At 46.7% G+C, this 21,652-nt stretch overlaps 1 protein-coding gene across 4 annotated transcripts in view; it reads left to right on the forward strand.

Annotated features, from left to right (window-relative positions):
• The window catches only part of Sh3gl3 (SH3 domain containing GRB2 like 3, endophilin A3), a 124,004-nt gene that overhangs the window by 95,913 nt on the left and 6,439 nt on the right, over positions 1-21,652 (forward strand). For all 4 annotated transcript variants that reach the window (XM_055623581.1, XM_055623578.1, XM_055623579.1 and 1 more), the window contains 2 exons: positions 3,403-3,506; positions 4,568-4,677. In XM_055623581.1, the coding sequence (XP_055479556.1) occupies positions 3,403-3,506; positions 4,568-4,677 (214 nt within the window). The remainder of the gene's footprint in view (positions 1-3,402; positions 3,507-4,567; positions 4,678-21,652) is intronic.

Here is a 21,652-nt window from a genome sequence, read left to right on the forward strand (position 1 = left end):
TCTTTCTTTCTTTCTTTCTTTCTTTCTTTCTTTCTTTCTTTCTTTCTCTCTATGGGTCTGAAGTCACTGAATTATCACATTTGAAATAGAAGATGGCCCTTGAAGGGTGTGAGAGAGGCTAGCTTGCCAGCTTCCAAGATTTGTGCGTCTTTACTCATTCATGCCATTCATACTGTGGCTTCCGGGCAGCTGAGTTAGGGTGTCGCAGCCCTGTTTTTTCCTAGCTACCCATTTCTTGCCAAGAGCTCAGCCTTTGAGCCCTCTTCCTTAGGGTAAGCCCAGCTCAAATGGCCTGACTCATGTTCAGATCCCACATGAGTGTCCCTGAGGTTTCCACAGCTCCTGGTAACTCTGGTCCCCTGGCATCTGTGATCTGCCTCATGCCCAGGGCCAAGGTGCTCCCAGGAGCCTCATTTTCTGGTGTTCATCCATTGTTTTGCAGCTGAAGAAAGGTTGTAGGATTAGATGTGTGCAGAGGTGGCCCAGGTTCTTGGGCAGCATTCAGTATCTGTCATGGGAGGGGGTCGAGGCTGTAATGTTTGTTGCCTCCCCAGCCCCCAGCTCAGGGAAGACCAAGGATCACAGCATAGTGCCAAGATGGCAGTCTGTTTCCTCGAGTCTCGAGGCAGCAGGTTCCATCCCTTGGAAAACGGAGACCTGAAGAGGCACTACCCACCCTTAGATTTCTCTTGGTTTGAGAAAACGGTGCCGTTCATTTTCTGTGGCTCCTGTAACAAGTGTCCACAAGCACTGTGGCTGGAAATCTGACGATGGGAGTGGGAGAGTTGGTAGGACTGGAGGCCCCAGGAAAGAGCCCACCTTGTCACCCTTTCTAGCCTATAGAGGGCACGTGCTTTCCTGAGCTCGGTGGCTTCTAGCTTGGCTTCCCCTGTCTGCAAAACCAGCAGCACTGCCTTCACACCTTCCACTCTGACAATCCTGTCTTCTATTCTGATTCTGTCCCTCGTGTGGGAGTGAATGAGTGTGTGCGTGTGTGTGTGTGTGTGTGTCTGTGTGTGACAGGATCTTATGTAGTGCAGGCTGGCCTCAAACTTGCTCTGCAGTAAGGATGACCTGGAACTCCTTGTCCTCCTCCGTCCACCTCTTAAGCACTGGGATTACTGGTAGTCAAACCCAGGGCTTGGGGCAATCGAAGTCAGCATCCTCTTAACTAGGCTGCATCCTTATCCCAAAGGCAGTTTATAGGTACGTTGGGCCACTTTGGAAACCCAAGATAATCACCCCATTTCAAGATTCCTAATGTAACCTATCTGTAAAGTACCCCTTGCTGTACAGTGTAGCAGGTTCACAGCTTTCATCCACAAATGAAATCAACAGGCAGCTTTTCAAATTTTGTAATGTGGCCAATGGATGGTGTGTTTTGCCTGGACAGCCTTTGACTTTTGCAGGGCCTAAGTTGCTTTAGCTTGGCTTTCTCTTTTTACATCGTACCATTGGAATTGGAGGCCATCTCTACTGGTTCCCAGAAGCAATAGCTCACATCCTTGAAGGCAGCTGGAAGGTTCTGGTTCTGGTGACAAAGAGATAATCCCGTTTGGGTCTGACTTGTCTTCACGCTAAGGAGGAGGAACTGAGTGTAGACACTGTGCTCAGGGCTTTCCCTGGGCACCTACTGTGTGCAGGCACCACGGGGAGTGCTGCTGCTGTGTCCCAAGCTTTTAGAGGCCCTAGGATCCGTTGCCTTCCCAAAGGCAGCTGTCAAGGGAAGGAGCCCAGATGCAGTTGCAGGTTGCGTAATCTTAGCTGTCAGAGAAAATAGTGAGAGCCCCACTCCCACATGCATGGTAAGGTTATTTAACTGCCTTGGACTGTCCTTTAAGTTTTGCAAATGGCAGGCTTAGTTCAAAGTGGGGCAGAAAACAGACAACGTCATATTCCTAAAGACAGAGAGGTCGCAGCAATTTTCACCAAGCATGCAGCTCCAGCATTGCAAGGAAGCAGAATCTGCCATGAACATGTCAGGCACGGGACTTACTCAGAAGTCTCCGTGAAAGCCAAGTTTCAAAAGTGAACTTTAAGAAATCCTTAGGCTTCCGCGGGGCCCAGGCTGCCTTTGTTTTGTTTAGTGGGTTTTGGGGAACGGACGGCCAGTGCTGCTTTTCCTGCCACAGAGCACGGTAAAGCGAGCGCAGTGCTGAGACCTTCCTTAGTCTTGTGCCTGTTGCATTCCCGGCAAGAGTGGGCCCATGTATGTTGTATTGCATTCCCGGCAAGAGTGGGCTCGTGTATGCTGTAAACACACATTGTGCCTGCGTTTACAGTGAGTGGGAGTAAGAGAAAAGGGCAGGCCCCTGAGAGCTCTCAACAGTACATGAAAGAGCAGGGGTCTGTGGACGCCAGCAACTCCGTGGCTGGCACTGCAGGTAGAGAACAGCCAACAGAATGAGGAAGCCACCAGATTTTGCCTCAAAGCCGGTTAAAATGCTATGTAAGAAAATGCTGTTTTGGCCAAGCCTGGGATAATGGTTTTGATTTATATTTCTGTTGCCATCTGGAGTTCCTGAGGTTTGGGTTGGGAATGGATGGTTGGGGAGAATCACCTCAATCCTTTTGGGCTTGCTATGGGAGGTTCTAGAAATAAACTTAAATAATTCTTATTTGATGTAGTGGTAGTTTTTCAACCCCACTGATGACCAGGAAAGCTCTGAGGCCCTTCTTCATGCTCTACAGATATTCTGTACTTTTCTTAAAAACTCTTAAACAACAAACAAACAAAACCCAAACCTCATAGCACTTGAGAGGAAGAGGCAAAATCAGGAGTTCAAAGCCTGCCTTGGCTGTATAATAAGTACGAGGTGAACCCGGGCCACATGGAAGCCTGTCACAATCCCCTTTCCAGCTCCTCCCCAGAATGTAATGCCACTGTAATCAGTTGCTGGGTTCACTGACATGTCAATTTGTGGGAAAGAGGAATAGTGGAGTATCCACAGAAAGTATCCCTTTCTGCTGTGTGCTTCAGGGAAAATGCTCAGTTGGGTGGCAACAAAAGCACAGGGGCAGTTCTTTGCCCTGGGGCAGATGTGGCTTGCCAGAAGTCCTTGCTTTCTCAGGGCATGGATTCATTGCCTTTGCTTCTTGGTCTGGCTTAACTAGAAAGTGCTGGCAGAGGCATCTCCCCAAGAAAGCTCACTTGCCAAGAGGGTGTTTGGTGGAGTTACAGCAGAGTCATAATAACAAACCAATTTGACATTTTCTCAGCCTCTTCAGCCCTGTATATGACCCTCGTTGTGATTGCAGGGCTCCAAAGTGGGAAGAGATGGCATGAACCAGGGCTCAGGCCATGCTGCCCTGCAGAGCTGGGCTTCTGTCACTGGCTTCCTGTTTGCTCTGGATATCCCAGGGGCTCTGCCAGCATGGAATAACTTTGCCCTTCTGCCACAGGTAGAGCAAGTCAGCCAGCTGGCCGTGTTTGTAGAGGCGACATTAGACTATCACAGGCAGTCCACAGAGATCCTCCAGGACCTGCAGAACAAGCTAGAGCTACGGTAAGCGCCTTGGCCTTGCTTAGGCAGGGGCGGGAGTGGGCGCCACAGGAGCAGATAGTCTGTTTCCCATCCTGTTTGGAATTTTCTCTAGCTGGTTTTCAGGTAGGGTATGAGATGAGGGCTAAAATAATATATATTTAGCTTGGGACAACAGGGCAGAACTGGGTAAAGGACTGTAATGGCTTTTCTCCTTTTCAATTAAATTTTTTTTTATTAATATCCCCTTTTTTGTGCCCCACATTTAAAGCATACAGGCACCTCAGCTAACCTGTCTGTGAAGTCAGCCCCTGTGGCTTTCTTGCTGACAGGAAGGGTTAGCTAGCTCTCTGTTGCCCTGTTGAGGGTAGAGTGTGTGCTCTACCCCCAGAATCAGGGCTGTGAAGAGAGCCAAGTGATACTCAGAACCATGTAAAAGCCCAAGGAAAAAAGTATTATCAGGCTGTGTTCATAAGACTGATTCTAGGCACTGGGACAGCCAACGATACCTTCTGAATGATGAAGTATTCTCTGACTTGGGTCTTTCATGGTCAATCAATAGAATCCCTACTTTCTGACAATCGGTAATATCATTTACAAGGTGTGCAGCAACCTTCTTAATCAAATTACTGGGCTTAACAACAGAAAAGTGTTTTACATAGGATTATGGTGATGAATAAATCTGGAGGGATTTTTGCTTCCGTCAGCACTGTAGTTACAGAGGTATGGCCCTTCCTGAAGCATGAGCTTTGGTAGGCAGATGCCCAGCTAGGTATCATGTGAGCATATTTGGATGGTTCCCTCTCCAGTGGAGAGGAAAGAGGGCAGCTGGCTTAGGGGAGTGTCCACTTGATTAGCCTCAGGGACATTACGAGGACATCTCTTCCAGACGAATTTTGACTGGAAACTCAAGCACATAATGGAAGAGCTGTGTTGGGTCACACCCCTGACACAGGCTCTGAGGAGTCAGTGCACAGTCCCTGCTCTCATCGCACATTGGGCCTGGCTCCCCTCAAGGAAAGCAGGGCTATGGAGGTTCTGCTGTCTGGGAGAGGGTCTCACTTGACCTCCTATGTGTGTTACAGAATAGCTTATGCGTCCAAAGTCCCCAAGCGAGAATATCTGTCAAAGCCTGTGAACACGAGTTCCGGCGACATCAATGGGGTCACCACCAGTTCCTCATCAAAGATAACAGGTGAGTTGACGCTCTGAAGTGGGTCAAGTGGGGTTTCCAGTTTTTGCACATTGCTGAGGCTGTTGGGGGAATGCACTTGAGAAACTGATGGTCTTCCCTTGGTTGACTGATGAGTTCCCTGGGACTGGGGAGAAGTCTATCTGGTACTAACGTCTTCTAATGTGGCCCTTAGGCAGCCCCTTGGCTAGAGAACCATAGTTGCTATGTTATCTTTTATATTGAAAGGTTTAATGTCTTCGAACTATCTTCCCGACTGTTAGACAGTTTTAATTAGAATTCTCTGGGCACTCGAGTTGTGCCTGACACTGTCTTAAGTAGTGTGCTGTTAGATTTTAGACTTACGCTCTAGAGTGAAGCTAGCAGAAAGACGTTCAGCTGCAGTATATTTTCCCACACTCTCTGTGATTTCCAATGTTGTCTGGTCTCCTCCCTCGGCCTAACCTCTCCGAATAACTGGGTAGGAACATTGTCCTGTCTGTGCTGCCACACAAAAGCAGTTGTGTTTTATACAGTTTTCTTTCCAAAGAATGCATCGCTCTTTCTTGTAGTTATTTCCGTGTTGTGCACAGGGCTCTCGCACTCTGTTTAGCAACTTCCTGGCTTTGCTTGGTCCCTAGTAACTGCAGCAGTGACTGCCCTCACCTGCCTTGGTACGAAGCTGAGCAAGACTTTCTAGAAATGAAATTGCAGAGTCGTGAAGGCAAGGGGTGGGGTGTGGTTGTGCTGCTAGTGTTTACATGGTGGTGGGTAGTGCCAAGTGACACTCCAAAATGGCTACGCGATGTTGCTGTGTCCAAGACCTCATTTTCCCCAAGCATTTCTACATAAAATTGCTGTTCAAATCTCCATTCGGACCTTTTTGAAATCACTAGATTAGCTATTTTTTGATGTTTTAATTGGTCACTGGTATTTAAGTTATATCACTTGTTTCCTTTTAGAAAATTGGCCTTGCCTTTGTGATCTGTAGGAAGCCACTACATATGGATTATTAATAGCTTTTCTTACCCAGTTTGTCACCTACCCTCATACTCTGGGAAGTGTTCTCTTTGTTTGGTTTTGTTTTATTTGCATTGTTTAATTTTGTTTTGAGGGTGTAGACACTAATTCTGGTGTAGCCAACATTGATATATTTTTGTTTATGATTTGTACATTTCATGTTCATCTGAGAAGTCTTTCTGTCTCCAGGATTATTCTGCTCTGCTTTTCTATTGCTTTAAAAACCTATTCCTTGATGTCTAGGTTAGTTCTTTGTTAGGCTTCCAGAGTGGCTGAGCCATCTTATGTTCCCACCAGCAACGTGTACGATTGTCTGTCCGTCCACCCTGGTGCAGCATCTGCTGATGCTTTTCGTTTAAGCCAGTTGGAGAATGATGCGGACCGTCATGCGCCTGTCTGCTGTGCGTGTTCTTCTGGGAGAAACATCTCGTCACATCTTCACTCATTTACAATTGAGTTATTTCTCTATATATTACTGAGCTTTGTTGGTTTCGTACACAGGCTAAATAGAAGTCCTGTGAGATAGACATAGAGTTTTCCATGTATTCTTTCTGTGTCTTAGTTTTGTATTTTTTTAGTGAAGCCTTCACAGGCTAGAATTTTTAGTTGTTAAGTCCCATGTCTCAGTTTTCCTTCTTACAGCTGTGCATTTGCTGAGCATTCTCTGCCTTGGATGCTGAAGATAATTACCCCATGCTTTGGTGAAGTCCACAATCCATATAGAGTTTCTGTTCACACAGGCGTGAGACTTGGTATTCATCTGCTTTGGAACACACATGGTCAGAGAAGCTTAGGTTTGAGTTTTCTCCACATTGTCTCACAGGTGTTTTTTTTTTTCTCTTTCAGTGAAAATTCAAAACTATCAAGTGTAATCTGCATATGTTTTAAAAAGAAAATGGAGCTGGAGGGTTAAAACTGTGACAAACAGCAGCTTACTTTCCAGCCCTAGGATTATTTCCTGCTCCCAGAAGGAACCACTTCCTGTTGTGTTTTTCCCTCAATTAACATTTAACTCCACAGTTCAGAATAAAAAGTTTGGATTATTCTTACTTTGTTCTGGTCACTCTTGCTTTCCTGATATGGAAGCTGAGGCTCCTCTGTCTCCCATACAGTCTCTGCCCAGCCAGTGTACTTACAATCACCATTTAAAATACACATCTGTGTTTCAAACATGATGCTTTTCATTCAGGAGTCTTAAAATGCCCCCTCTCTTGCTTTTCCTGCTTTGCATGCATTTGCCTCTGTTTCCCATTGATGTTACAGCTTTCAGTGAACTGTTGCATTCGGAAGGTGGGTATCAGGGAAGTGGCATGTGCTCTCTCTCTCTCTGTCTCTCTCTTCCTTACTCCTCACCCCTTTCTCTCTCTCACACACCCCACTTCTTTCGTGCTGTCTCCACAGTCTTCTTTAAAACCCTAGGGTCTCCAGGCCAGTGTGTGCCACACACTAGGTTGGATGAACAATCGCAACAGGATTACCCCTGCCACTTGGTTTGTTTGCAAGTTCTACCTGGTGGCCTTCTGCACATCAAATTTTGCACATGTGTTTTTATTTTATGTGAATGAGTGTTTTGCCCGCCTGTAGTACCTACAAAGTCCAGAAGAGGGCACCAGATCTTCTGAAACGAGAGTGAAAGTTTTGTACTGCTATGTCGGTTGCTAGGAACTGAAACTGGGTCTTCTGCAAGGTAGTCACTGCTCCTACCCACTGAACCATCTCTTCAGCCCCTTTCTGTCATTAAAAAATAAAACAAACAGTTCTGCAGTCTGCGTGCAGGTTTCTAGTTTATAATCTACAGTAATGATTTGGAGCATTAGGAGTAGAAACATAATGTTCCCAGATTGGGGAGATGGCCTACTTGTTGGTGAGGGTGAGGACTGGAGTGTGAACTTCTGGTGCCCATGCCGCCCACGTAAATGCCAGCTGGGCGTGGTGGGACCCCCGACAGTCCCAGGCTGTGGGAGACAGGGGCAGGATCTTCGGAGCTAGCTGGCTGGCTAGAGAGGGATTGAGGAAGACACCTGACATCAACTCTGGGTTCTACACACAGATGTGCTCCCACGAGACCGTGTATACACACATGCATTTACATCATATATAGACACACATACATGCATGCATACATACATACATACATACTACACACACACACACACACACACACACACACACACACACACACACACAAAGAAGAAATAGTGTTCCAGCCCTGTCACCTGTGTCTGGTGGCCACGCCCTTGTCTTCTCACAGCTTCTTGTGGCCAGGCTCTGCAGTTTTGTGTCTTGGGACGTGTCATGTTCTCTCTTTCTTGGGGTTTTGTTTCGTACCGTTGTTGGCTTTCCAGTTTCTTTGCACTTTCAGGTGAATTTTGGCACTAGCTTTTCTGTCTCCACAACAGGAACACATCCTGATTTTAATTTGGTTTGGGTCAAATCTGCAGATTACTTCGGGGGTGGGAGGGGGAGTTGATGACCTAATCCTACAATGCGCTGACCTTGATCACACACTGTTTAGCCTTCATTTACTGAGATCTTCCATTTTGCTCAGCAGTGTTCTCCAGCGATTTACTGGCAGAATCAATGCAAGAGGAAATGGGTTTACTATGGCGAATGTTTTCGGGAGGTGACGGTCCCAGTGCTGTTGTCACAGAGACTAGACAGATCCGTGGGCCTCCTGGCCAGTAAGAGACCTCATTTCAAACAACAGGTGCACGGTTCCAGAGGCATGGCCCCTGAGACTGACCTCTGTCACCTACAAGCCTGCCCATGAAGGTGATGCTTGCACTCACATGAACATAACCCCCCACGCAAGAAATAATTTCACTTTTCATACTGTCTCTAACCCACCTCTTCTACCAATCACTTACTTTTATCCAGTGCATGTAGTGTGAATTTTGTCCTTTAACATCTTTGAAACTTGTCTTATGGCCCCGAACCCACCCATCGTGGTAAATGTTCATGTGTTCTTGAAAACAATCGGGGCTTCCCTCTTGTTTGTTGCTCTGTACTTGGCAGGCCAAGTTAGACTGTGCTGGCTGCCTCTATTTCCCTGCTGATTTTTGTCTTTTCCTGCTAATTTGTGAGTAAGAAGCATTGAGAATAGTAGTGGTGGGTGTGTCTTCTTGCATCAGAGTTCTGGGAAGGTGGGTTCCATTCCTTTCTCTGTCCTTCACTCCTTTTAACCCAGTTACTCAGATTGGTTATGGATGTGGGGTGTCTTTGTTACCTTAAACACTTTTCCTCCCTCAAATTTCCTACTTTAAACTATTGTTGTTGTTATTTTGAGACAGGGTCTCACTCATAACCAGACTGACTGCTGACTTATTAAACACCTGAGAATGACCTTGAACTTTTAATCTTCCTGCCTCCACTTCCCAAGTGCTGGGACTCCAGGCCTGTGATGCCCTGTGTGGCTTTGGGCTCTTCCTCTTTGTCTCTTTTCTGTCTTTCCGTCTATGTCTGCACTCTGAGGATGTCTTGCTTTGTGGCCTTCTTTTCTTTACCCATTTGTTTATGTCATATCCACAGAGGACAGCTGCTAAATTTTTGTTCAATTGTATTAGTTTCCTGTTACCTTCTTCACAAACTACTATGCATTTTGTGACACAAATCTATACATTTCTTTCTTTACCCTATAGTTCTGGGGACCTAGCCAGCTGCTGGTGTTCTTTCTGGATTCAGAATGCTGCCGAAAGGCCCCTGTCCTAGAAGTTTGGCCTCCAGACCATACCATAGCCTGGCTGAGAGGTGGTAGTAGTTTACCTTATGACACTGGGGCACACTGTTGATGGAGACACTGGGACCCTCCCAGCCTGTTCTTGTTTCTCTGAAGGAAATGAGCAGCTTGGCCACCTGCTATGTATAAAGTGCTGTCTCACCTAAGTCAAATGGGCCAGTGAAGCGCACTAAAGCCTCTGAGACAAACTGTCTGCCTTAAACCTTGTTTCTCTCAGTTCTGTGTCTTAGTGACTGAAATGAAATGAATGGCAAGCCTGAATTCTTGAATAGTGCCTTCCCAAAACCCTCTGCAGCCACGGTGGCTGGGCGTTGTTTGACTTCACATACAGACTTGACTTTGGATTGTCACCTGATTTTGTGTCTGATATGTGACCATGTTTCATAGATGGCACCTTCTAACTCTTTCTTGTATGGTGGAAGTGGCAGATAAGCTCTCTTGGGCTTTTTATTTTTATAAGGGCATTAACAGACAGCTTGATGTCTTCCTGTCAGATCCAGGCTTCCCTCTCTAGCTTATAGAGGTTGTCTTGAGGACACTTGAAGCTACAGACCTGAGTGAAGGACATCACAAGTCATGGATACATGACTGGTCGTCTTTGCTTTAGTGAGGTCTCTGAGAACGATTTGATAGCAGCTTGCCTACCTTCTGTTCTCTGGGGCTCTGAAAGCCGGTAGCTCCGCTCACATCCAGCTCTCAACCTCCACTCATTCTCCTGATGTCCTCACTCCCGGACTCGGTGATTCTCTGCCTTCTTATACTAACTCCCCAGCATCTGTCGGGGGTCACTGATAATGCTTGCACATCCTGGTTTTATCCGCCTTCTGTGTTAGAGTTCCTGGTGTGCGGTCTGCATAAAACCCGGACCAAGTGCTTCGCTGGGCGCTCACAGGCACCACAGGCTCTCAAATCTATCACACTTGCAACCTCGCCACTGCCGCCCCCTGAGCCATTGTTCCTGGCTGCAGGCTTTACTGTGGCAATGTCTGCCTTCTGCAACAGTTTCCATACCGGGTAACAGCAGCCACTGTTCTCAAGAGACTCAGAAATGAAAGATGGAAGTCTAGGCATAGTTTCCCCTGAAAGAACTGAGCATAAGTGACCCTGACCACCTCTCTCCCATCCCGCTGGCAAGGACAGCCAGCTGCCAAGGCAGGCAGAGGTGAACTGGAGATAGAGCTTACCTATAACTCTGTCACTGTCGAAGGGGAAGAGAACGCTGGGGAGATCGTGTGCGTCTCCCACAAGTGTGCACTAGAATGTTACGGGGAGAAAGCATTGGCTCTGTTACTCACTGTCTTCTGTTGGGGCTGCAGGCCCCATTTCTGTTCAAAGATGGCGCTTGGGCACAGCCTCACAAGTGCTGAGGAATCACACATTAGAGTCACTTAGGTGCGGGTAAACATTTTCGCAGGGGCCGGACAGTAAATGTGTGAGACTTCCAGTCTCTGCAGGGCCATGTGGTCTCCGTAACAACCGAGCCTTAACATCATCCAAACATGTCCTCGGGTGAGTGAGTGAGCATAACGGGCTTCCATTCTTGCACTGTTCAGCTCACAGCCCACAGTTTGCCAACCCCTGACCCAACTCACTGGGAAATCAGGGTAGCTCTGTCTGTCAAGTGTCTGTGCGCTTTAGTAGCTTCACTGGAAACACATCCTGAAGAAATAATTAATACTTGTTAAATAATCTCTACGAAGTTGTGTATGGGAACGTCCTGATGGTCAGACATTTTGTCCACAGTTGGAAAATAAGTAGGCTTTGGTAGATAAAGTGAGATGCTGTGCTATTTAAATGCCATCCTGTGTAGATTCTACAGAAACACAAGCAGGTTGGAAGTTAAATAGAAGAGAGAGACAAAGTTAGGTGGATCTCACGACTATGCACTGTAAACACACCTACATGCAGGCTACGTTAGGTGGTGATGGGCAATATTTATGTGGTTTGAAGATGTCTTTAAAATTATATTTCAGCAACACATATTTGAGTAATCACAAGAAAGTCAGTGGCTTTGAAGAATTGGCATGGCCACTTTAAGGAGATTGTGTGCCCTGTTAAGCATCGCCACTTTCTCTGGCTGCCAGGAAGCTCACTGTCCCTTGAGCTGACTGCTGGGCTGACCCACATTCTGCTTTGTGGAGTCAGTCCCAGTGTGTGTCTGTTGCCCTGTGTCATTTTTTTAGTGCCCACCTCCCTGTCTCAGAACTTTGGTTCATTGGATGAAATGTACCATATTTTTAAAAAATGGTTTGCCTATTTCTGGCCAGAAATGAATCTTTACTCTGAATACAGATTTCTCTGGAAGCCCTTTCAATATTTCTGTTTAGAAAAAAATGGTGGATATAAAAAAATGAACTAATCATTTTGAAACACTACAATCCTAGCCTTCACCTCTAGTATATTATCTTTGGATAAAGTATACCCCAGTCCTCAAGGCTAATTCTTGCGTTACTTTCCCCCTTCCCCGCAAGCATCCGTGCAAGGGGTTCATTCTTGGAGCAAAAGATTCCAGGTAAAGTTCATCCTGATCGCCATTCTTACTGGCTGCAAAACAGAACACAGCTTTCCTTTACTTCAGTTTCTCAGATTAGACATATGGAGAGTGCTGAGTTCTATGAAAAAGAAAGTATTTGAATTGAATGTCAGAGGAAGGTAGAGAGGCCCAAGCATTTGGAGTGTGTGCCAGTATGGCAGTGTCTTTATTTCTTGCTTTGTACAGTCTTCCTTTCTTCCTCATACTAACGTCCCAGAGAGTGATAGTGAGAATAACATTACTGGGCATGGTGGCGCATGCCTGTAATCCCAGCACTCTTGGGGGCAGAGGCAGACGTATCACTATGAGTTTGAGGCCAGTCTGGTCTACAAAATGATTCTAGGACAGCCAAGGCTACAAAGAGAAACCCTGTCTCAAAAACAACAACAACAAACCCAAAAACCAAAACATGACAATAAATCATAATGATGTTAGCAGCTACACTGCAATATGATGGAATTCAGTTAGATACTTGCACCTATTTTTACTGCTGTACCCCATTTTACAAATGTAACTTGTCTCTCAGCAAGGTCAAGTGGGATTTCTCAATAGGTCACACAAGTAGCAGTAATAGATAACCTTCTCTTACAGGTAGCCTGTTTTATGTCATTAAGAAGGGACACTTGGGGATGGAGAAGTGGCTCAGCTGGTAAATGTTTGCCGTGCTAATTTGAGGACCTGAGTTCAGATCCTCAGCACTCACATTAACACAGAGCAGCAGTGTGCACACCCATAAGCTCAGTGTTAGGAAGGCAGAGACGAGAGGAATAGCCAGCTGTGCAGAATCACTGAACTCCAAGTTCAGTTAAGATGCCCTTCCTCAACACTGAGGTGGAGAAGGGTAGAACAGGACACTGACATTGACCTCTGACCTCCACATTGCAAGTATATGCCTGGACGGACACACACATACACACACAGGAAATTCTAGCAAATGTCACAGAATATTCTAGAGCACCGGGAATGATTTGTTTCAAGAATTCATGATCATGGGTGTGTGTAGCCAGCGTGTGATGGCCACAGACATCTGCGTGTACACCTGGCATGGTGGAGGTGAGCTTGGATGGGACAAGGAAGCCTGGCTTCCTTGCTGAGGCTGTGCATATCTGAGCTTCTGTTCCTTCTCCTTGGCCAGTAGCTCTGTCCCTGGGCAGATTAGTAAGAAGGTGATATCCAGTCTGGCTCTTGGCAAGGCTGTACCCAGAAACTCAGTTTTCCAAGGCTGTGGAGTCTAAGGTGGCCACTGTGGCCATGCCCCCGTGCCAGCCTCTTCCTTGCAGTTTTTCTCTGTGGCAGCCTTGGGATTTCCCTTGTCACACATCCATCATTGAGCTTTGCTGATTCGTAGGTAGAATTTTTGAGTGCAAAAAGGGCCTTGTACTGTTTGTTTCCCAGGCACAGTTTCAAAAGAAAATAGCATTTTACAGCCTGCATTAATGGGAAATTACTTTCCATTAGGATACTGAATGATTTGCCCATAATGTTTATAAAGGAAAGGAAAAATGTCAAGCATTTCACTAACAATTTTAAGCAAAGCTCTGAAGACTCTGCCAGAAACAGATTCCAAGAACATTTTCTTCATCATTTCTTCTTTCTAGAGAAGAAAAAAAGAACAGGGAGTGATGAAAGGGTGTAGCTTAGTTAGGCAGACCACAGTGGGACTGAGATGGAATCACTGATAATATCATTGCTAGATAGTTAAGAGAACGAATAAAGTGAGCCAGGGTGGAGGAGGGGACTCATATTGAGGAATGAGGGAGTGCAGACAGAGGCCAAGTTCAGACCCTGGCCAGAAGAAAAGAGTGTCTATCCAAGCCCCTGTGCACAGGCTCACGCTGTTCCATCAGCTCACGTTGCTCCTTTGTCCCTAAAGAGAAAAGGAAGCCAAGAGAAGTCCTTGAGCTGAACTCTGTGCCTGGGAAGGTCTTGGAAGGTCATGGGTTAGAAAACAGTGTGACAGTTGAGACCTGTGTTCTCACCCCTGGCTTGTATGAGGCTATGAGTTGTCACTTACTCTACATTAAAGCAGAGAGCGGGCTGTATTTTACCTTTTTACTGTTTATATATTTTTAGCAGTGTTCGGGTCTTTAGGGGAAAGCTTTATTACAGAATCAAGGACAGACATCAGGAGAGAGAGGCATTTGGGAAAAGTACACATCCCAGACAAAGGCTCAGGCTTCTCCATCACAGCCTCAGATTCCTATGGTTTTGGTGGCATCTATTTATGAAGCTTTCTTTTTCCTTCTTCACTGAGATTCCTGAAGGTTCTAATTAATATTTTGACAGCTAAGGGTTAACAGGCCAGTTGAGAAGGCTGAGGGTCATGAGGGTCATTAACAGATGTGTGCCACGGGCAGTCAGAACAGGTAAAATCAATCTCTCCAATGACTTGTTTTAAGACATTCTACCTCCTGTTAGGTATAAAAGAGACTTTTTATGAATTTTCTTGACACTTTGAAGGCTGCTCAGAAATTGCTGCTAGAGCCCAAGTCATTTCTCTTGTGGGAGCCAATCTCCAGGGATTACATTGGAAAATAAACATGTATTCAAAAGGGAAAGGCAGGGCTTACATGTTAAAAAGACATGCCCTTTTTGCAATAGGAGCCTATGCATTTATTGGCCTAAATTTCCGAAGAGGAAATTAAAATTTCACAGAGTCCTGGGGGTGCAGTTCATTCAGTTGGCAACTTTGCCTCCTCTCCCACCCCCACCCCACCCCCAGCCTTCCTCTGTATCCATTTCTGTAGCTGTCAGTCGTGGTTCTGACTTGTGCCATTGCAAGGGCGAGATAGACAAGGAGGCAGGAGTCCACACTGTAGTTCAGATTCTGGCAATTAGGGCCAGCTTTGGGTAGATTTGGTAACCTCTCCAGATGGGTCTGAACTTGTGCCCAATGAAGGCATTACCATTGGGCTTTCCTTTCTCGGATGCTGTGTCTGTCACGTTTGTCCCTGAGTACTTGGCATTCTTAACATCTTAGAAGTGGACAGGTTGGACATTTAATGTTTCTATATTGAAAGGTCATTATTAGAAAATAAACTGAACTATTATGTTCATCAGTCTGGTATGGGGAATATCTGAAGCCCTTTGCTATTTTTCTGTGCTGAAGGAGGCTTTTGGAAGGCTGGGAAAGGCTTTCTCACTGTGGGGACTCGTTTCCTGGGACTAGTTTCCTGGAATTCTCTCCATGCTCCGCCACAGGAGTTTTGAAGAGCCATAAGACACCTCCTTTCACCTAGCTTTGGGAATTTCACTAGAACTTGGTGGAAATGGCTCTGTGATAGATGATGCTATCTCAGATACAGAATCTCTTGTAGTCACATATTTTGTAACAGCACGGCTAAGCTATCAGCTAACATTTTAAGCATCATGATCCAAATATTCATGTAGACATTAATTAAAAAACAGTGTGGAAGCCCCTTGTGTCTGGGGATTATGCCCAGGTCGGCTGTGTAGCACAATTCCAGGGGACTATATGAATCCGCACACATGATACCCGGAGGCAGTTATCTGTGGCACCTCCCTTTGGTGGAAAGTGAGAGCAGGATGGCCACCTTTGGTGATTCTCTTCCAGCATTAGTAACTAACCCAGGCTGTACAAGGCGAGAAGCAGCCGTACGCAGGCCCTCTGCCAGCTGACCTCTATGCCAGTGACCAGAAAGCCACCTCTAATGACAGCAGTGTCTTCCCCATTGGTCTTGTCTTAGCAAAAACAACTCATAAACACTGGACCTGGCTGTAGTTGAGGAATCACCAGTCAGGGAGTTTGGGTAAATAATATTTGTAGCTGCTGCAGCGTCTGTACCAGTCATCCTGATAGATAGCTCTGGCCTTTGTCAGGATAGGGCACAAGCTTTAGTTATCAAACCCAAGTGACAAAACCTGGCAAATGGCACCAAGCTGGTGTAAGGTTAAAGCAAATTCCATGGCTTATTTCTATAGATGGTGGTAATGAGTAAACTTGAGTCCCCCGATAAGTAGTTTCAGTAAGTCACCTGTTGTAAACCAGTAGTGGGCTGTTATCTCTAAAAAGACAGTTTATAGGCTCTGCTCAGCAGTTGACAATGGTACTCATCATAGATTAAGGTTTAAAATTTATGTCGTATAATCGCATCACTTAGGAGGTAGAGTCCAGAGGTTCCGAACAGGAGGTTGGGGCAGGCTGGGGTGGAGACAAACCGGAGGTGGGGACTCAAAACCATTGAGATTCTGGTGGTCTAACCCAGCTAAGACGTAGGGACTACTAGTTTCTGTCTAGTCTGACGGGCACAAATTATAGTCTAGATACGATGGAGACCCAATTTTGTGTATATCAGGGTTATACACCAGTGTTGTATGATGGCCATGGGGACACTACTAGCCTCAAGAGAACTGAGCACTAAATTTTGAGTTTATAAGTTTTGGAGAGGGAACCTGAACCAAATATGTGCCCTCTAACTCGAAAGAGATAGTTTGGTACGGTTGAGCATAGCGCCTGACCCAGAGCACAGACTTGGTGACTGAGCCTGAGCCAAGTTAGAGAGAAATATTTTGGGCTGGGTGCATAGCTCAGTTGGCAGAGTGCATCCCCAGCAGGATGAAGCCCTGGGTTGGATCTCTAGTGCTGCACAGGCTGGGCCTAGTGATATAATAGTTGTTATAGTCCCAGCACTTGGGAGGTAGAGTCCTCAGTGACATAGAAAGTTTGAGGCCACCCTGGGGGGAAGAAGAGTGAAGGGAGATAGTGACAGGAGGAAGGAAGAGGAGAGGACAGGAAGAAAATGTTGAATCATGTGTTTGCCCCAACATGTTTAGGAGCTAATTTTTTTCAAAGATTTTAATATTTATTTTTATCTGTGTGAGTGTTCTATCTGCATATACACCTGCAGGCCAGAAGAGGGCACCAGATCACATTATAGATGGTTATGAGCCACCATGTTGGTTGCTGGGAATTGAACTCAGGACCTCTAGAAGAAACAGCCAGTGCTCTTAACCCTTGAGCTATCTCTCCAACTCCCGAGATAAATTATTGAGTCAAATTCTTCAGGTGTAGTCAAATTGTGGGGTGACTGTCTTGTGGAACAAAGCTAGGAGAAGGGCACTTGGGGTTCATTCCTGATTGAAATGCTGCTCCTCTCTACTAGCTAGGCACCTTTCCCTCTGAGCCTTCGTGGGCTCTAGGTATAGTTTAAATAATAAGGAGACACTATTGAGCATTTGGATTTGAGACAAGAAAGTGGAAAACAAGTCATTCCTCTTACCCCTCTCCCCCCACCAGCCTCAGTCAAGAAGGATCAAGGCCATTTTGGGGTCAGAGGGAACTACAGTCCCATCTCTGTCACTTTGTACTTCTGGGTCCTGATTTTCGTCCTCTGAAGAGCAGGGATCATAACTTTGCACTGGGTAGAATTGTTCTAGGATAAAATTAAAGCCTGTAAGTTAGAGGTGCTGGGCACGGTACTTGCTACAGTGTAAGAGCCCATGACACAGCCACTGTTGTTGCTACATAATCGGTTATCTGATTTCCCAGCCTACCACAGACTGAGAGCGGCAGAGTAGAAGGGCCCGAGGGACTGCTTCGGAAAGGTACACTGGAAGCGGGGAAAGCAACAGCTTGCCACCCGGCTACAAGGGCGGCAAGAACCAAGCTGCATTTTTTTTTTTTAAACAAACGAAAAACAAAAAAAACTTTTTTTTTTTTTGTTTTTTTTTGTTTTGTTTTTGTTTTTCTCAAAAGACTTAACAGTTTGGGATATTCAGTAAAAGACCGAGGGCCCTCTGGTCAGTGGCTTCCTGGAAACTCCATCCCTTGTCCTTTTACATGGCTCCTGTTGACAGTAGGCAGGATGAGTTCTCTCTCTATCCTCCTGACTCCCAGAAAGTAGGTGTGTGTGAAGGGGATCATGTGTGTCTTTCGTTGGTAGTGCTCAGACCAAGTGTATACAGAGTTTTGAAATCCCTAGAGTCACAGCCAGCGAAGGAGAGGAGGAAACCCCTTTCAGTGGTCTCACAGATAAGTCAAGATCCAAACTGGTATATGTTTAACTTTTCACACTCGAGGAGCAAGCTCACCCTTTCCCCTCCCCACCACCCCTTCTACCTTCATCCCACTCAAAGTCAAGTGTGGAAACAGAGCATTTGGGGACAGCTCCAAATGGGAGGGAGGGGGATGAAAGGAGGGAGGAGGGAAAGGGAGAAGAAAGCAGGCCGCTCCATTCCCACACAGTCCCTATGATGGTGTCCAGGGAGTAGGTGCTGTTTCAGACTGTAGGCTCTGGGCCCAGGAAGGGAGCACAGAGGCCCCACTAGGGAAGGACATCCCCCAGGGTAGACAAGGTCTAATCAGAGGGGGCTGTTCTCAGCTTTCCTGGGTCTGGAAGCTACCTGGGGCATGCTTGGCTGAGGATCCCAGCTCAGGGCTCAGCTGGGGGGGGCAGGAGGGGTGGGCTGACACATTACTCAGAGATGTGCAAGGTGGAGTGGTCCACAAAGACTTCGCCTGGGCAAGGGTAGGAACACAGCCCTGCTTTCTCTGTCCCGCCCACTGGAGGAAAATGGTAGTGACTGGTCATTAAACTGAATCCATTGTCTGTGAGACTGAGGTGTGACCATCGTCTTCCACATGGTAAATCCTAGCACCTGAGAGGGATGCAGCTGGTAAGATAAGGCATTGTGGGATTGGATGGCTACTACATGAAGAAAAAAAAATGCGGTCAGCGTTTGTGTATGCCAGTGACATTTTTAGCAGGAACTTGGCAAAGAAGGATGAGGTTGAGGGAGGTGCACTGGAAAGAATTTTCCTGAGGTTAAGATGGGACCCTCTATTGTTAGGAAGTAGACCACATCATTGCCAAGAGGGAAGTGAAGGTTGTTTTAGGAATAATATGATTTCCATCTCTATTGTGTGAGAAAACACCCCCATCCCACTTCTCTCTCTGTCCCCCTCTCTTCTAATGCTGTACAACAGAACTTGAACAATAAATGCTTAAGAGAGAACCTCTCTCTTCTCTGTTAAAATATTCCAGTATATTCACAAAGACAGACTGCATTATCAGTCATGTCTCATGTTCCGTTAAGGTCAGGTCTCAGGGGTCAGAGAATAAACAGGCTCTCCTGAGGGTGAACTCAATGGGGTTCTGGGTGCTTTCTGTTCTCTAGAGCACGCAGGCCCGCGCTACCCAGTGACAAACTTGTGTGCCCGTTTCCTCCACACTTCTGGCTACCAACAGCTGTATGCAAATGAGCAGGAGTGGAGGGGTGCTCAGGGCCCCGAGACCTCAGGGACAAAGAGATGGGGTGCTGCCTGGAGGCTGTGTTCTCTTGCCAGGGGTTTTGTGGGGAGGTGCTGTGTCTGGAGGTGGGAAGCCAAGCATTCAGGCACTAAGGAAGCAGAGATTGTCTTGACTGGCTGCAAGTTCCATCTTACGGGACGTGAATTTTGTGTCCTGGAAGGCTAGGCCACTGCCTCTCAGGTGGGCAGAAATTCTATTTCTCTAGCTGTGCTTGCTCTGAGTCCCCATTTAGACCAGCAGCAGAAACAGCTTGATCTGTTTTCCATTTCCACTGTTTGCCAAAAATGGAAAGAGAGAAAAAAAAGATTAATCTTTTCTTTCCATTTCTTCTAATGGAAAAAAATGTAATCTTGCCATTTCAAGGTAACTCAGTCTCTTCCAATGAAAAGCATAGATGGCCCATTTATTACTCACTGGATTCAGGAAATAACTGTAATTGATTCAGAGATGAATTGATTCAGAGATGATTCCCCTTCTTGCTGCTGGTGGCTTTCCTTAATTGTCCTCTCATCTGCAGCTATTGTCCAAGTGCATGGGGGAGATTCTGGAGACCGAGGGTTGCATATGTGGAGCTTCCACAAGGGTCACTGGTCACAGGTGGCCCCGCTTCAGAGCTAGAGCTGCTGTCTCTTGCCCTAGCCCTGCCTCTGGGAAGCCAGGAATGTGTGTGCTGAGCATCTGTGGCCTTCTGCAGGTTGGCCCGTGGACCCTCAGCCCTGCCTCACTGCTGTTGGCACTCAGGAGATTTGTTGACATTTTGTGGGGAGTACCTGAAGCTCCTCTTTGGTTTTCCCTGGCTCAGAGCACTCAGGTAGCCTACCTTGACCCAGAGTTCCAGTGGGAAGTGGGGGCAATGCCATCCTCTGGGTGTGATCGATAAAACATTTCCACTCTGTAGGCCACCGTCTTCTGTCTCCAGGCCCCTCCAGCTCCAGGAGGAACTTCTACCTCTAGGACACAGCCCCTCCGTCTCCATGGATTAAAGTAAAATCTCTAGGCCCTGAGGTGTTCAAGCTCTGGTTCTTTTGAACCAGCGTCTGCCTCTTTTCTTACATCTTGCCAGCACTAAAGCCTGAAAGCCATGAGTGCCACAGCATTTCACAACTGAAATTGCTCCCTTTGTAGAAGGGAGGCTTACTTGCTTGAGGGCTCCAGGTAACAAAAATGACCCAGAATGAAAAACGTATCAAGAGGTATTTCAGAATGTTGTAGTTGTACTGCCAGCAAGTGTAGTCCAGGCCAGCTAGCCCAAGTTCGGGTCAGGGTGCATCACACGTGTCTACAGCTAGGGTTCATGCTTGGTACCGGACAGTGCAGGAAGGGTGTGAAGGTGTGAGCGGTGGGAAGCTCCTTTATGGAGTCTCTCTTCCTAGTGGTCTCACGAGCGGCACCTTGCCTAGTTTTTATTTGCTGGTGCGGTGTGGTATGAGTGCTGGTCACTGCCCACCTCGGAATGTCAGAGCGGCCTGTAATGAGTGAAGTGAGAAGTGAGTCATATGTCTGTTCCCTCATTTGTTCAATGTATGTGTGCATACGGGGGGCATGTGTGTGTGTTGTGTGTGTTGTGTGTGTTGGATGTGTGCTTGTGGGTTGTTTTATATGTATTTGGTCATCACAGGTGGCTGATAGAGTAAGTGGGAGGGAGAGCTAGGTGGCGAACCGCACCACCAGTGAGTTAACACACACAGTGCCTCAGGAGCATCATAGGTGTGCCAAAGGTGACTTAGGGTGAGGGCTCATGGTTTGGGGGGAACCTTGGTGCTCCTTTCTGACTCGATTGCAGGCCATTGTGACCTTTTCAAAACAGGGGGGGTTTCTGCAAGACTCCCTGATGGCCTTCCGCCTAAACAGTCTGTGTTGGAGGAGATACGTTCTGAGCCTCCTGTGCTGTCCCAGCTGTCTCCTCCTCGGTGAAATCTTGTGGTGGCAGGCACTTGGAAAGGACCTGATCATTTTTACATGCCACAGCAACACAGTTGTACTTCAGTGGTGCTCATTTTGACTCACAGTCCCAGTTTTCAGAATCCAAGCCTACCCACCCTAAGTACTAAGTGACCAAAGGAAAAATGGAAAATTCTCAGTTCCCTTGTGCTTTGGAATCATTGATTGTTATTCTGTAGAATTTAGAACAAGGAAACTATAAGCCCCAGTATTTAAAGGTGCCTCTCCAGTGTCCATCATTATGACAAAAGGAATTTACGCTCAGGCTGGGATGAGTTCTCTCCCGGAAGGAGGCCCGGGTGTCATTGTGTGCATAGGACCAGATTTCAAAGGGCCGGTTAGTCCGTGCATCACCTGAAAGGAGGGGTTGCTCTCAGCAGAGGGAAAGGCCCCATCTCTACTGCTTTCTCTTTGCCTAGCAACTGATGCTCCATACATTTCCAAACATAACTGTGGATGCAGGGAAGGCCGTGGCACTGGTGGATCTCAGTCCGCTCC

Source organism: Psammomys obesus, unplaced genomic scaffold (genome assembly GCF_907164565.1).
Source record: "Psammomys obesus unplaced genomic scaffold, mPsaObe1.curated_primary_1811, whole genome shotgun sequence".
In the NCBI taxonomy this organism is placed as follows: Eukaryota; Metazoa; Chordata; class Mammalia; order Rodentia; family Muridae; genus Psammomys; species Psammomys obesus.